The sequence below is a fragment of the Fistularia commersonii genome, chromosome 21 (assembly GCF_037954325.1).
Source record: "Fistularia commersonii isolate RoL2024-O1a breed Wild chromosome 21, RoL_Fcom_v1.0, whole genome shotgun sequence".
Classification (NCBI taxonomy): Eukaryota; Metazoa; Chordata; class Actinopteri; order Syngnathiformes; family Fistulariidae; genus Fistularia; species Fistularia commersonii.
This window is the reverse complement of record NC_141304.1, coordinates 1,145,557-1,160,000: the sequence shown is the minus strand read 5'-3', so window position 1 is coordinate 1,160,000 and position 14,444 is coordinate 1,145,557. Positions and strand designations below refer to the sequence as shown.

Genomic DNA, 14,444 nt, shown 5'->3' with positions numbered 1-14,444 from the left:
TCCTCGTGGACGTGTGAGTGTGTGACACTTGCTGTGTAGGGGCGGGACTTATGTGGTTATTTTGGAGGGGGCGGGCAGGTCAAATCTGAGAGGGGCTGGGCTACATCGGGAGGAGGTCTGATAGGGATGGTCAGTGAGGGGCGGGACATATCGTAAGGAGGGGAGGTACCTTGACAGGAACGGGAGGGCTGGGGCCATTTGGGGAGGGGTGAAGAGCAAGGTAGGTTCGGGCAAGGGGGTATGTATCAGGGAGGTGGGGGGTCAGGTCAGGAAGGGCTGGGGCTGTTGGGGTGGAGTTGGGCTACTTTGGGAGGGGTAGGGCAGGTCAAGTCCAGGAGGGGGGTACTCTAGGAGCCAGGCTGACAGGGATTGTCAAGGCGGGGTAGGACATATTGGGGAGGGCTGGTACCTGGACGGGTTTAGGAGGGGTTCAGCTACTCAAGGAGGGGCAAAGCAAGTTGGGGAGGGGTAGGGCTAGTCAGTTGTGGGCAGGACTGTTGTGGGAGGTGCAAGGTACCACAGGTCAGGGCAGATTTGGAAGGGACGGCACCGGGACAATTCACTTCACTTGTATCTTGACTGTTGGAGCTTCACTTCAAGCTCCACAGGTGTTATCTGTTGTGTTTGTTTCCCATCATGTGCCTGAGTAACGGGTACAAGTATCCCCTTCCCGCCACCCCTCCAGGAGCGGCAGCGTCAGCGGTCTCACACTGAAGCTCATAAAGGCCTCGGTGATGGAGATGCTGGACACCCTATCAGATGACGACTATGTCAACGTGGCTCGGGTCTGTCTCTTCTCCTACGCTCATTGAGATGTTTGTCGGCCACCTTTTTCGCCCCCTGAACCCCTGCCCCCCTCCCCTCGGTGTGATCCAGTTCAACGAGAAGGCTGAGGCAGTGGTACCCTGCTTCAAGCACCTGGTCCAGGCCAACGTACGCAATAAGAAGATCTTCAAAGACGCTGTGCAGCAGATGCAAGCCAAAGGAACTACTGACTACAAGTCCGGGTTTCACTTCGCCTTCAACCAGCTCTTAAATGCAAGTTCTTCTTTTCCTTTCCACCAAATCCAGGTTGTGTTTCCCTCTGCTCTTTTGCCTTGTCAATCAACAGGCGCTTTGTCTTTTCCAGAAGACCAATGTGCCGCGTGCCAACTGCAACAAGATCATCATGCTGTTCACGGACGGAGGCGAGGATAGAGCCCAGGATGTGTTCATGCAGTACAACTGGCCCAACAAGACGGTGGGCGAGAGTTTGCCCCTCACTGCTCTCTATTTGCCCCTCACTTGTCTCTGTTTGCCCCTCACAAATCGTTCCCCTCTCATTGGTCTCTGTTTGCCCCTCGAGGGTCTCTGTTTGCCCCTTTCCGTTATCTTTTTGCGCCATTATTTGTTGGCCCCTCATTGGTCTCTTTTTCCCCCTCTGAAGGTGCGAGTGTTCACCTTCTCCGTGGGTCAACACAACTACGACGTCACGCCCCTGCAGTGGATCGCCTGCACCAACAAAGGTGAGCTGGTGTCTTCCGGCCTTCCTACAGAGCAGAGAGGGTCCAATGATTGGGGCTGCAGCTACAGTCTGCATTGCGGACTGAAAGAACAAAAGCTGCTGTTTTAGCTCTTCGGGTCATCAGTGGATGGTTCGGAGTTGGTTCCTTACATGATTGGCAAGAATGTGGCCCATTGGGCGATTTATTTAAGGTGGACTGACATAGCAGAGGCTGCGGTTTCAGCTTTTTGGGTCTTTGTGGACTGGTTGGCTGAGCTTGTTCGTGGCTTGATTGGCAGGGATGTGGGCGCCAAGCCTACAAGTACTCGCTGTACAAAGTAGAAACTTGTCTTCTCAACGTTTACCGCTTTTGAATTATACAAGGAGGCAAATTAGCCCCGAGACCTCCTGCAGGAGAACTTCTACCACTTGGTACCTGGGGAGTGCACTTGAGCTCATGAACTGTAAGTGAACATCTGTGTGTGTTTGTGTGTGTCCTAATGGGTTCTGGCTCTCGGTTCTCCTGCTCCCGGGTCAGATTTACTCTCAGTTGATGCGTCTTCCTGTGCAGCTTTTATTCAGATTGCACCAAGATGGGGAGCAGGGGGGGGGTGTTTACAAAAAAACGAGCTCTGTGCACGTCGCCTCGTGCACGTTCCTGCCGCTCGGATCCTTTAGTAAATTCTATTTTTGGACCCAACAAAGCGCCGTCTGAACCTTCAGGGTGGTCATGTGGCCGGGAGGAGCTATTTCGAACAGGCAAATTGATGTTTTTGGAGAAAGTCGCCAAGTCCAGTGGACAATCCAGCTCAGAGCACGTGTGACCCATCAGGAGGGGCTTCTCCACAGGCTTCCTCTCTGTGGTTGAGGTGGATGAGTCACTGGTTGAGTAGCATCTCGCAACATCTGGAATATTTATGAGCTCCTGTTTTCCAGCAGCATCACACGCTCTTCATCTCCTCATACCTCCTCCTCCTCCCTCTCGCGTTCTCGGGTTCTTTGTTGTCGCCTGTCCTTTTTATCAATGTCTCTTTCTTCCTGCCAGGCTACTATTTTGAGATCCGCTCCATCTGCGCTATCAGGATTAATACCCAGGTGGGTTTGTGGAGCCGTTGCAGAAGGTAAAGGCAGGCCGCCGAATACCTGCGCCCTCTTCTCGACGCTTAAAAGACCGGTTTCTGGTCTTATTCTCAGGAGTACCTGGATGTGCTTGGACGCCCCATGGTCCTGGCGGGCAGCGATGCCAAACAAGTCCAGTGGACCAACGTTTATCAAGATGCTTTGGTGAGGCATCACGAGCCCACCGGACCCTTGCTAATGTAGATGCATCAAACCCACTCTGAAGGTCTGCCTTTGGACCCCCTGCAGGGCCTGGGGATGGTCGTCACCGGGACCCTGCCGGTCTTCAACCTCACCATGGATGGGAACTCACAGGTACCAAACCCCCAAGTCCTGGTAGATCCTCATCCGGGGAGATTGTTGTCTGGGACAGAGCCTATCACTTCTTTCTCACGACCTGCCAGAACCAGCTGATCCTGGGCGTCATGGGCGTAGACGTGCACCTGGACGAGATAAAGAGGCTGACGCCGCGGTACAACGTAAGAGAGGCTTCTTCTCTGCAATTTGGTTTGGGGGGTGCCACCTTGCTGACTCCTTTGTGCGTCTCCTTAGCTCGGAGCCAACGGGTATATATTCGCCATCGATCCGAACGGCTACCTTCTGCTTCACCCGAACCTCCAGCCGAAGGTGACGTATCTTCGACGTCTCCAAAAGCAGGGGAAGCCGATGTGGTGCTTGAGATGGGGAAAGTAGTGTCAAAGGGTCAGGGGTCATGCTCCAAGAAGGTTTCACGGTTGTGATCCCTTGGTGGACTGGGTTCTCCCCAGGTTCTCCATCTTGACCCCATTGTCAAAAAACAGGTTCATTGAAGAATTGTCTGTAGGTGTGAATGGTCAGATGATTGACAGCCGATTTGTCCAGGTTAAACCCCAACCCTCTTGACCCAATGAGCCCCCAACGATGAGCGAATGAGTGACTTGCCTCCCTGCCTCTTTTCATTGGTCTTCTGGTGGTGGACAGCTGGTAAACCTCCCTGAGCCTGTGACGCTGGACTTTCTGGACGCAGAGGTGGAGGACAGCAACAAAGAGGAGGTGAGCCTCGATGGGGCACGGAGTGGGAAGGTCCGATTCCAGACCTTTGAGACCATCAAAAACCCTCAATGTTCTTGTCTGGTCCGCGTTGGTGTCTGATGGAAGTTTCTCCTGGCCCGCAGATCCGGCGGCAGATGATTGACGGTAGGCCGGGCGACATGCAGATCAAGACCCTCGTCAAGTCAGTGGACGAGGTAAGTTCCCCTTCTGTGCTTTCTGAAGTTTTTGGGGTTTTTTTGCCTGCTGGAGGACAAACACATACCAACAGAGTCTTGTAAATGGACAACAGGTATGAAGGAGTCTAGACAGGAGGCTTTAAGAAAGTTTATCTCGCCACCTTGGTGTTCAGCCTGGTCCGATATAAATGGTGCCTTCTGTCACCCAGTGGACCGGTGTCTTCAGAGTCACCTCCGCCCCAACCCCCCCTCACATCACCCTGATCTTCCTCCTCTGCAGCAGTACATCGACGAGGTGCACAGGAGCTACACCTGGACCCCCATCAACGGCACGGATTACAGGTGAGGTGCAGGACCCAGTGCTGTCCAGACAAGGGTGGACCCCCACTTGCTCACCCACACCTGTACGTCCCTCCTGCAGCCTCGGGTTGGTGCTGCCCCCTTACAACGAGTACTACATCCAGGCGGATCTTAGCGATGCCATCGTGCAGCTGCAGTGTGAGTACATGAACAGATTACATTGGATTTGTTGGACCGAACAATAACCCCAACCTTCGTGTCCAGACATGCAGTCGTTGCTGCCGAGCTTCTTCGAATCATCGGGACACGTCTTTCTGGCTCCCAGGTAACTCCACCCCAAGCTTACTCCAACCTTACTGCGTGCATTCTGAAACACCCATGTGTCTGCAGGGAATACTGCAAGCGCCTGCATCTGTCGGACAACAACACACAGTTCCTGCAGAATTTCCTCTCCCTCATGCTGGACATTTCCCCGGAATCCGACGAGTGTGAGTCGGATTCAGGTCTAACCGGGCGGGCGTAACCACAAGGCATAACCGGGGGGAGGCGTAACTAGGGTAGGTGTAACCTGCACCTCGCTCTTGATTTGTCAGGCAACCAGGGGTTGATCCACAACCTGATTCTGGATTCCCGGATCATTGGCCAGTTGGCCTCGCGAGTGTGGAAGAACAAGGACCTGAACTCGTGAGTTGCCGCCGCCACTCAGAGGTCACGTTGCCTCCGTCGGCCGATTGGACAAAGGCGAGTGACAGGACTGTCCCCGTTGCAGGTACGGCTTCCTGGCGGTGTTTGCGTCTACCGACGGAGGCATCACCCGGGTCTTCCCCAATGCGTGAGTACCGAGCGGCACCTCAGTTGGGTACCCTAACCCTTACAAATGTACTTGGGTTCTGTACGCAGGGCGGCTGAGCTGTGGGACGAAGACCCCGAGCCCTTCAACTCCAACTACTACAGGCGGAGCCTGGACAACAAGGGCTACATCTTCAGGGCTCCATCTCGGGCCAGTGAGTAACCTACGCTCCGGCTGGTACTGTAGTGCTGCAGGACCTTCTGGCATGTCCTCTCACCGCCTGCCTGGGTCGTCTCTCTGTGGAGCTTCCATATTCTCCTGCCTTGGTTCTCTCTGTTTGTTCTCTCTATGTTCTCCTGTCTCTGTTCTCTTCATGTTCTCCTGTCTGGGTTTGCTCTGTGTGGGGTCTCCATGTTTCCATGCCTTGGTTCTCTCCATGTTCTCCTGCCTGGGCTCTCTCCATGTTCTCCCACATGGGTTTCCTCTGTGTGCTCTTCTCGATGTTCTCCTGGCTGGGCTTTCTCTGTGTGGAACCTCCGTGTTCTCTCCATGTTCTCCTGCCTTGGTTGCCTTGGTTCTCTCTGTTTGTTCTCTCCATGTTCTCCTGGCTGGGCTCTCTCCGTGTTCTCCTGCCTGGGTTTGCTGTGTGTGGAGTCTCCATGTTCCCCTGCCTTGGTTCCCTCCATGTTCTCCTGCCTGGGTTCTCTCCATGTTCTCCTGCTTGGGTTCTCCAGGTCGTCCTTCCTCCTACAGTCTGTAGGTTTATTGATGGTGTGAATGAGAGAGAGCGAATGGTTGGATGATTGACAACGGACCCGTCCCGGTTAAAGTCCGCCCTTCTCTACACCGTGACAGCTGTGGTTGTCTTCCCCCCTCCGAAGAGGTGTAGAGGATGAATGGATGAAGATGTTCACCTGTTGGTCAGTGAAAAGGGACAAAGGTGCCGTTTGTCTTTGCAGCGTTTGACGACCCAATAGGTCCAGACAACGGAACGGTGGGCGTGCTGGTCAGCTCGGCGGTGGAGGTCAATCTCGGGGGCAAAGTTCTAAAACCCGCAGGTGACAGAAGGACTACTCAGGAAAGTTCTCATGTCTGACTAGAAGAAACCCTCAGAGCAGTGTGACTCTTCTTCTCTTAGTGGTCGGGGTGAAGCTGGACCTGGAGGCCTGGGTGGACAAGTTCAAGATCCTGGCCAGCAACGTGTCGGACGGCCGGCAGGGCTCGCACAAGGTGGCGCAAGTGACGGCGCGAGGGTTTGTTTGTGGTGCAGGCGCTAAGGGAAGAGCGGTTTCTGACAGGCTGAATGTTCTATCCTGACAGTGTGGACCGTCCAGGAGCTGTGAGATGGACTGCGAAGTCAACACCGACGTAAGAACTCAAAAGGCCAGGGTTCTCCGCAGGTTCCTTCCCCGCCTCTCATTGGCTTTTCCTCCTGTCCGCAGGATCTCCTCTGCTACCTAATCGACGATGGCGGCTTTCTGGTGATGTCCAACCAGAGGGACCACTGGAAGAAGGTGACCAGCTTTCTACCTATTTTCTCTTCCACCATAAACCCACCATCCACCATGACTCTGGTTCTGTTTTTTGTGGAACCGTCCCCTCCTCCCCGACCGCCCAGGTCGGCCTCTTCTTCGGAGATGTGGACCCCTATCTGATGCACGCCCTCTACAACAACTCTATCTTCGCCCGGCGCCAGTCCTTCAGCTACCAGTCGGCCTGTGAACCCGTCAGCAGCAGCCACACCGGCGCCGCCAACCGGGGCATCTTTGTGGTGAGATCCTCCATCCACCAACCCTCCTTTTCCTCACAGATGTATTTATAATCCTGGAGGAGGCTTTTAACTGACCACCACTCACTTCCTCCTCTCTGTCTGCAGCCGTCCATCGCCGACCTGCTGAGCATCGCCTGGTGGACGTCCACGATGGCATGGTGAGACCCGACCTCCTCCGAATCCAGGGATTAACCGTTATAGTCGCGTCCAGAACTGTGTCTTTAGCTCCCGTCCAACCGCTGTAAAACAACAACCCACTTGTCTGAAGACCTTTTGAAGACCAAAGTGGACCTTTGAGATGGTCCACAGAAAACCAACATTCCCTCCGAGAGCAAGCAGTTGGTGACACTGACGAGTAAAAGTCATCTTCTGCCGGTGCAGGAACCTCGGACAGATTCCGGGTCAATTTAGCCGGCCTTCTGCCTCGACCGGAAGACAGGGAAGGATGAGGAGCTTGAAAGTGAGAGTGTGACAAGTAGTGCTAACGGCTACATGCTAATAGCTGACATGATAGCTTTATTATTCATAAAAGATACATGGCTGTAGATCAAGCTACACCCCCAGCCCAAGGACCGAAGAAGATATGAGGTTACTATCATGTATTTATAACAGGACACGAGTTCAGATAGAGGAAACAGAAGTGTTAGCCTATGGTAGCATAGCCAGGGGCTAGGCTTGCACTAACTAGAAGCTTTCTCAAAAAGAAATATTTAAAGCCTCTTAAACAAAAAGAAGGTGTCCACCCCCTGGATGGAGATCTGGAGCTGGTTTCACAGAAAAGAGGCTTGGTAACTGAACGCCCTTGTTCAGCTTTTTCAGACTCCGGGTACCACAAATAATCTGATTGGGTGGTGGGATTCCAAGAGGCCTTTGAGATAGGATGGGGTTCTAAGACTACCTTTGGATATGTTTGGGTTTTAAAAGTTCTTCTGGATAGAATGGGAACCTCATTATACTATACATATCCAAAAGAGTACTTTTGGATATGACAGGGTTCTTAGATTACTTAGGGATGTGATGGGGTTTCAAAACTACTTTGGGATATGACAGAGTTCTAAGAGTTCTTTAAGGGTTCTTAAGGGTCTAAGAGTACTTTCTGATGTGATTGGTTCCAAGACTTATTTGGGCTATAATGGGGTTCCAAGAGTACTTTGAGATATAATGGGTTCCAAGAGCACTTTTGGATATGATGGAGTTCTTAGAGTACTTTGAGGTATCTAAGGGTTCCAGGAGTTCTTCTGGATATAATGGGGTTCCAAGAGTAGTTTTGGCTATAATGAGGTTTCAAAACCTACTTTTGGAACAGAGTGAGTTCCAAGAGTTCTTTGAGAGTTCTTAAGAGTTCTAAGATTGCTTTTTGATAGTATTGGGATCTAAGAGTTATTTTGGATATTTTGGGGTCCCAAGTGTACTTTGAGATATGTAAGGGTTCTAAGAGTACTTTGGGATATGTTAGGGTTGCAAGACTACTTTTTGATATGTTTAGGTTCCAATTTTACCTTGGGACATAATTGGATTTCAACAGTATGTCTGGATACAATGGGGTCCTAAGAGTAGTTTTGGATATGATGAGGTTTCAAACCTACTTTTGACATGATGGAGTTCTGAGAGTTCTGAGAGTTCTAAGATTGCTTTTTGATACGATTGGGTTGAGTTATTTGGGATATAATGGGGTTCCAGAATCCTTTGGGGTATAATGAGGTTCTAAGAGTACTTTGAGATATGTAAGAGTTGCAAGTCTACCTTTTGATATGTTCAGGTTCCAAGAGTACCTTGGGATATAAAACAGTTTCAGCAGTTCTTTGGGATATGATGGGGCTCTTAGAGTACTTTGAGATATGTTGGGGTTGCACGGGTTCTTTTAGATATGTTGGGGTTGTAAGACTTTTTTGTGGTATGATGGGGCTTTAAGAGTTCTTGGAGATATGATGGGGTTCTAAGAATGTTTTGAGATATATTGGGGCTCTGATTGTTCTTTCTGATAAGCTGGGGGTTTAGCAGTTCTTTTTGGTATGATCAGGTCCTAAGACTTCTTTGGGATATGAGTTGAACAACTTGAGTTGTTCAGGGAGACAGTGCTGGCCTAACTCGTTCCTGTTAGAGCTTGTTGGTATCGGGACGCAGCGGATAGGAAGTGGACTGACATTTCCTGGATGCAACCCTGCGACTCAGTGGCTACCATGTTGTCCGTCCTGCAGGTCGGTGATCCAGCAGCTCCTGTATGGACTGGCATACAACAGCTGGCTCTACAGAGGTGAGGTATGATGTTCGAAGAAGTCCAGGAAATGACAAGGCTGTAAATGGCGTCCACCCCTCCCTGCAGATGGCGTCCTGGTGGAAGGCTTTGAGACGAAGGAGAGCAGCTGCGTCACCATCCAAAGCCAGTTCTTCTTCACCAACACCACAAACTCCTACAACGTGCTGCAGGACTGCGGCAACTGCTCGCGGTGAGCGCCCTACCGCCCTTACGGCGCTCGCCAACGCCACGCTTGCAAGAAACCGCGACCTCAACCGGTTTCCCCCCCGCCGCCGTCTCCCACAGGCTGTTCCACGCCAAGAGGATCGAGAACACCAACCTGCTGTTCGTGGTGGCCGAGACGTTGCCTTGCAGTTCCTGCGAGATGGAGAGGCTGACGCAGGTCAGGACGGAGTGTATCCTTCTCACGCAGTGATGATGTCATCAGTAATGATGGACGAACCGGACGGTTGCGTTTCTTAACTGAAGATGTAGTCCAGGAGGAGAACCCGTGTGAGGTTCTGAGCAACGCCAGATACCGCAAAGGCCCGACGACCTGCCTGGACTACAGTGCCTTAGTGAGTAGTAGAAGAAGAAAAGCTGCTGTTTTTTTTGTTTTTTTATTTTATTTTATCATTTCTATATTTTTAATTTGTATAATTAAATACTTTTGAAATTGTTTTATCTTTTTATATGCGTCTATTTTTTTCTTTTTGTTAATAATGTTTTAATATTTTTTCATATACATTTTTATTTTGTTTGTTATTCTGTGGATTTTGTTTCATTATTTTTTCAAATTTTTTCTTAAAATCATCATTTTTATTTTACTATATTTTTACGTTTCATATCATTTTTAACTTTAATATTTTGATAATTTATCATTAATATTTTTTATATTTCATAGTTTTTATATTGTCAATATTTCTCGATAATGTTTTTATATATGTTATAGGAGGGGAGATGAAGGGTGGAGGAGGGACGGCAGGAGAAAGGTGGAGTCAGAGGAGGTGAAGAGTAGAGGGTCAAGGTGGGCAGCTGGTGAAAGGTGGAGGAGGGAAAGTAGAAGAAGTGTGGAGTAGGGAGGGGAGGAAAAAGGTGGAGGAGGCGAGATGAAGGATGGTAGGGGACGGTCGAAGCAAGGCAGATGAAGGGTGGAGTTGTATGGAGGGGTGGAGGTGAAGGGTGGAGGGGGGACAGTAGAGGAAGGGTAGAGTAGAGAGTGGAGGGAAAGGGTGGAGGAAGGGAGGTGAAGGATCTGGGATGGGGTGAAGGGTAGACTAAGGAAGGTGAGGGTGGAGAAAGGACAGTGGGAGAAGGGTGGAGTAGGGAGTGGAGGAAAAGAGTGGGGGAAGGGATGAAGGGTTGACTAAGGAAGGTGAAGGGTGGTGGAAGGGAAGTGCAGGATGGAGGAGGGGAGATGAGGGATCTGGGAAGGGATGAAAGGTGGACTAAGGAAGGTGAAGGGTGGTGGAAGGGAAGTGCAGGATGGAGGAGGGGAGATGAGGGATGTGGGAAGGGATGAAGGGTGGACTAAGGAAGGTGAAGGGTGGAGAAAGGACAGTGGGAGAAGGGTGGAGTAGAGAGTGGAGGGAAAGGGTGCAGGAAGGGAGGTGAAGGATCAGGAAAAGGGTTTAAGGGTAGACTAAGGAAGGTGAGGGTGGAGAAAGGACAGTGGGAGAAGGGTGGAGTAGGAAGTGGAGGAAAAGAGTGGGGGAAGGGATGAAGGGTTGACTAAGGGTGATGGTGGAGGGTGGTGGAAGGGAAGTGCAGGATGGAGGAGGGGAGATGAGGGATCTGGGAAGGGATGAAGGGTGGACTAAGGAAGGTGAAGGGTGGAGAAAGGACAGTGGGAGAAGGGTGGTGTAGAGAGTGGAGGGAAAGGTTGGAGAACTGGAGGTGAGGTTGAGGAGGGGCGATGAAGGATGTGGGAAGGGATGAAGGTGGACTAAGGAAGGTGAAGGGTGGAGAAAGGACAGTGGGAGAAGGGTGGAGTAGAGAGTGGAGGGAAAGGGTGCAGGAAGGGAGGTGAAGGATCAGGAAAAGGGTTTAAGGGTGGACTAAGGAAGGTGAAGGGTGGTGGAAGGGAAGTGCAGGATGGAGGAGGGGAGATGAGGGATGTGGGAAGGGATGAAGGGTGGACTAAGGAAGGTGAAGGGTGGAGAAAGGACAGTGGGCGAAGGGTGGAGTAGAGAGTGGAGGAAGGGATGAAGGGTGGACTAAGCAAGGTGACGCTTGGAAAGGACAGTGGAAGAAGGGTGGAGTAGGGAAGGGAGGGAAAGGGTGAAGGAGGGGAGATGAAGGATGGTAGGGTGGAGGAGGGACAGTAGGAGACGGGTGGAGTTGAGAGTGGATGGAAAGGGTGGAGGACTGGAGGTGATGGGTGGAGGAGGGGAGATGAAGGATGTGGGAAGGGATAAAGGGTGGACTAAGGAAGGTGAAGGTTGGAGAAAGGACATTGGGAGAAGGGTGGAGTGGGGGGAAGGGTGGAGGAGGGGAGTTGAAGGATCTGGAAAGGGATGAAGGGTGGACTAAGGAAGGTGAAGGGTGGAGAAAGGACATTAGGAAAAGGGTGGAGTAGACAGTAGAGGAAGGGATGAAGGGTGGACTAAGGAAGGTGAAGGTTGGAGTAGGGATTGGAGGAAAAGGGTGGAGGAAGGGAGTTGCCGGGTGGAGGATATGATCTTTGGGGATGAAATCCCAACCCATCAGCCACCAAACCTGGTGTTTGTTGCAGGAGAACACGTCCGAATGCGGGCGGAGTCACGCCCTGCGTTCCTCCACCGCCCTGCTCCTCCTCCACCTCTTCCTCCTCCTCCACCTTCACCCCCACGTCTGAAGACGCCACTTCCACCACGGTTCGAGTCCCGGGTGCCGGCGGAGGTCGGATCCAGGTGGAGCGGCGGCGGCGGGTCCGACCCCAACCCCATCATGGCTGCAGGGTGGGTGGAGGTCTGGACCCGGGTGGAGGTCTGGACCACCCCCAACCCTGCAGGAGAAGCATGTTCCATTTGTTACTCATTTATTTCAATGTTTGCATGACGGCTCTTCCAGGTGAAACGTTAGCGACGTTAGCTCATTAGCTCTCAGGCGGGCGACGGGTGAATGTCGGGGGGGTGGAGACGTTTTTTTTTGTGTTTTCCGATATAATCAAGTTTTATTTCCCGCCGACCCGGATCCCCGAAAACAAGGAGAGCCCATAATAACCCCCTCCTTATCGCCGTGGAAGCGAGAAATCAGACAACCCGATGTAATAACACGGTAATGACGCCTCCGCCCGATGTCTTCATCGCAATAATGCCGTTTCACGTCCCAAAAAAAAACAAAACGTGACGTCTTATTTTGAAAATCCGGCGAGCTCCTCGTCCCTTTTACCTTTTCTTTGCTGTCGTTTGATGCCGCCGCCGTTTGTCCGAACTTCTGCACTTCTGTACGCTTCGATATGGAGAATGTAGCTTCTGAACAGCTTTTAGTGTTTAATACCGCCGTCGTCGAGGGCGACGGGAGGCGGCGCTTCCGCTTTTAGCCGCGTTTTCCCGGAAACGCCTCCTCCTATCGCTTCCTGTCATTCCTCCCACGCCGTTGGTCGTCTTCGCGCTCGTCGCGTTTCGAAGGAAGTAGCGCGGAAGCTAATCGCCGCGGCGTCGCCTGGACTGAATCCCAGCAGGGGGCGCCGTTGTCACGGTTACCTCTTCGGCGACCGGTTGTTTATTTGCATGATCCCGTGAGGACGGCTGCGTGCGGACGCGGTTCGAGGAGCGAAGCCGTAGGTTCGACTTCAGTGAAGCCTTCAATGACCGTCGGTGTTTGCAGTTTCATGTGTTTGACGCAGAAAAGCAACAAACTGCCTGACCCCTGACCGCGCTTTGTTGCTTTGTTTTGGTTTTTTTTTGTTTGGTTTGTTTTGATTTTTGGTTCATTTTTGCTGTGGTTGTTTTTTTTTTTTGTTTTTTTTTAATTCAATTTTTTTTATTTTGATTTGTTTTTGCTTCGTTGTGTTATTTTGGTTTTTTCTTTATTTTTATTTGTTGATTTTGTTTGTTTAGTTTTTGTTTTCTTAACATTTTTTTTTATTTGTTAACTTTGGCTGGTTTTATTTTTGTTTTGGTTGCTTAGTTTTTCCTTTCCTTTTTTTCATGATTCTTTTTTTGTATTTGTTTAATTTGTTTTTTTTATTTTGTTATGGTTTTTTTTTTAGTTTCTGTCGTCATAATTCTTTCATTTGTTCATTTTATTTTTAATTTGGTTGTTTAGTTTTTGTCGTCTTTGTTTTTATTGTTTCTTTTTTATTTGCTTGTTTTTAATTTTTTGTTGGTTTTATTGTTTTTTATTGGTTCATTTTGGTTGTTTTCATTTTTAATTTGGTTGTTTAGTTTTTGTTGTCTTTTTTTATTGTTTCTTTTTTATTTGATTGTTTTTAATCTTGTTTTTTGCTTTTGTTTGTTTTGTTTTTTATTTGTTAATTTTTTTGTTGGTTTTCTTTGGATTGTTCAGGTTTTGCTTGTTTTTTTGTGTTTTCTGCTTGTTTTTGTACCTTCTGTCTTTATTTGTCTGGTTTATTTTTGCTATAATTATTTTTGGTTTTGCTTTGTTTCATTGTGATTTTTATGTTTTTATTTGTTCATTTTTGTTTGATTTTAAAATAGCTTTTTTTTTGCCTTGTGTTTGTGTTGTTTTTTTTTTTTAATTCTTTTTTTTTTTGCTGTGTTATTTTTGCAATGTTTGTCAAATTTTGTAATTTCCTTTGTTTGGCCACATTTTTGTTTTGGTTCTGTTAGTTTTCCTCCTCTGAAGCTCCTCTTCGACTTCGCTGCCTGGTCTCAGCTGTTGTTGTATTCTTTGGATTTATTGAAGTATTTATTTGAATACTGTAAATAGTATTTGTACTGAATGGAAAGCAAAGAAACTACAAAGAAAAAAAACACAAAGTACGTCAGAGGCGGAGTAGAAGCATTTCCATTGTTTGACAGACCGAAGACAAGGTTATTGTTGATTTGTTTGTTTTGCTGTAACCCTGCTTTTTCATTCTGCTGAGGTCGTTGTTGTTTACTACCCCCTCTTCTGCCCTTCTGCCCCCCCGCCCCGCCCCGCCCCGCCCCCCCCCCCCCCCCCCCCCCCCCCAGTGCGGGGCAGAATGTGACTTTGTAAAAACTGTCTGCTTCCAAATGGATCTTTCAAAGTTTCTAAAGATTAAAAAGCTCTTGATATTTTTCAGCTCTGAACTTTTTCTTCTTCTTCTTGCTGACAGTCACGAGCACACACACACACACACACACACACACACACTCACATATACATATGTGCGTGTGTTTGTGTATGTATGTAGGTATACATGTACATACATACATTCATCCATATACATGTATATATATCTATTGTATATATGTATATGTATACATATGTGTATCTATATATAAGTGTGTGTATATATACACATATGTATATATGCATATGCACATAAATATGTATGTATATATGTGCAAATATATGTGTATGTGTATATATGTTCGGAAATATATATACAAGAATATGAACAACTA

General features: G+C 49.3%; 1 protein-coding gene across 1 annotated transcript in view; it reads left to right on the top strand.

The window, feature by feature from the left end:
- LOC147221902 (voltage-dependent calcium channel subunit alpha-2/delta-2-like) overlaps nt 1–14,004 on the top strand; it is a 26,740-nt gene extending 12,736 nt beyond the window's left edge. The window contains exons 9-38 of the mRNA XM_086167758.1: nt 1–13; nt 686–785; nt 877–1,038; nt 1,130–1,240; nt 1,427–1,505; nt 2,529–2,578; nt 2,678–2,767; nt 2,852–2,917; nt 3,007–3,081; nt 3,155–3,229; nt 3,563–3,634; nt 3,757–3,828; nt 4,091–4,152; nt 4,232–4,308; nt 4,375–4,435; nt 4,501–4,598; nt 4,704–4,794; nt 4,880–4,942; nt 5,011–5,114; nt 5,860–5,958; nt 6,039–6,130; nt 6,221–6,268; nt 6,343–6,414; nt 6,519–6,671; nt 6,777–6,829; nt 8,870–8,925; nt 8,995–9,118; nt 9,214–9,323; nt 9,403–9,485; nt 11,642–14,004. The exon at nt 1–13 is cut by the window's left edge and continues 38 nt beyond it. Coding sequence (XP_086023884.1) covers nt 1–13; nt 686–785; nt 877–1,038; nt 1,130–1,240; nt 1,427–1,505; nt 2,529–2,578; nt 2,678–2,767; nt 2,852–2,917; nt 3,007–3,081; nt 3,155–3,229; nt 3,563–3,634; nt 3,757–3,828; nt 4,091–4,152; nt 4,232–4,308; nt 4,375–4,435; nt 4,501–4,598; nt 4,704–4,794; nt 4,880–4,942; nt 5,011–5,114; nt 5,860–5,958; nt 6,039–6,130; nt 6,221–6,268; nt 6,343–6,414; nt 6,519–6,671; nt 6,777–6,829; nt 8,870–8,925; nt 8,995–9,118; nt 9,214–9,323; nt 9,403–9,485; nt 11,642–11,743 — 2,513 coding nt within the window. The 3' untranslated portion in view covers nt 11,744–14,004. The remainder of the gene's footprint in view (nt 14–685; nt 786–876; nt 1,039–1,129; nt 1,241–1,426; nt 1,506–2,528; nt 2,579–2,677; nt 2,768–2,851; nt 2,918–3,006; nt 3,082–3,154; nt 3,230–3,562; nt 3,635–3,756; nt 3,829–4,090; nt 4,153–4,231; nt 4,309–4,374; nt 4,436–4,500; nt 4,599–4,703; nt 4,795–4,879; nt 4,943–5,010; nt 5,115–5,859; nt 5,959–6,038; nt 6,131–6,220; nt 6,269–6,342; nt 6,415–6,518; nt 6,672–6,776; nt 6,830–8,869; nt 8,926–8,994; nt 9,119–9,213; nt 9,324–9,402; nt 9,486–11,641) is intronic.
- Nucleotides 14,005–14,444: the final 440 nt, after the last annotated feature.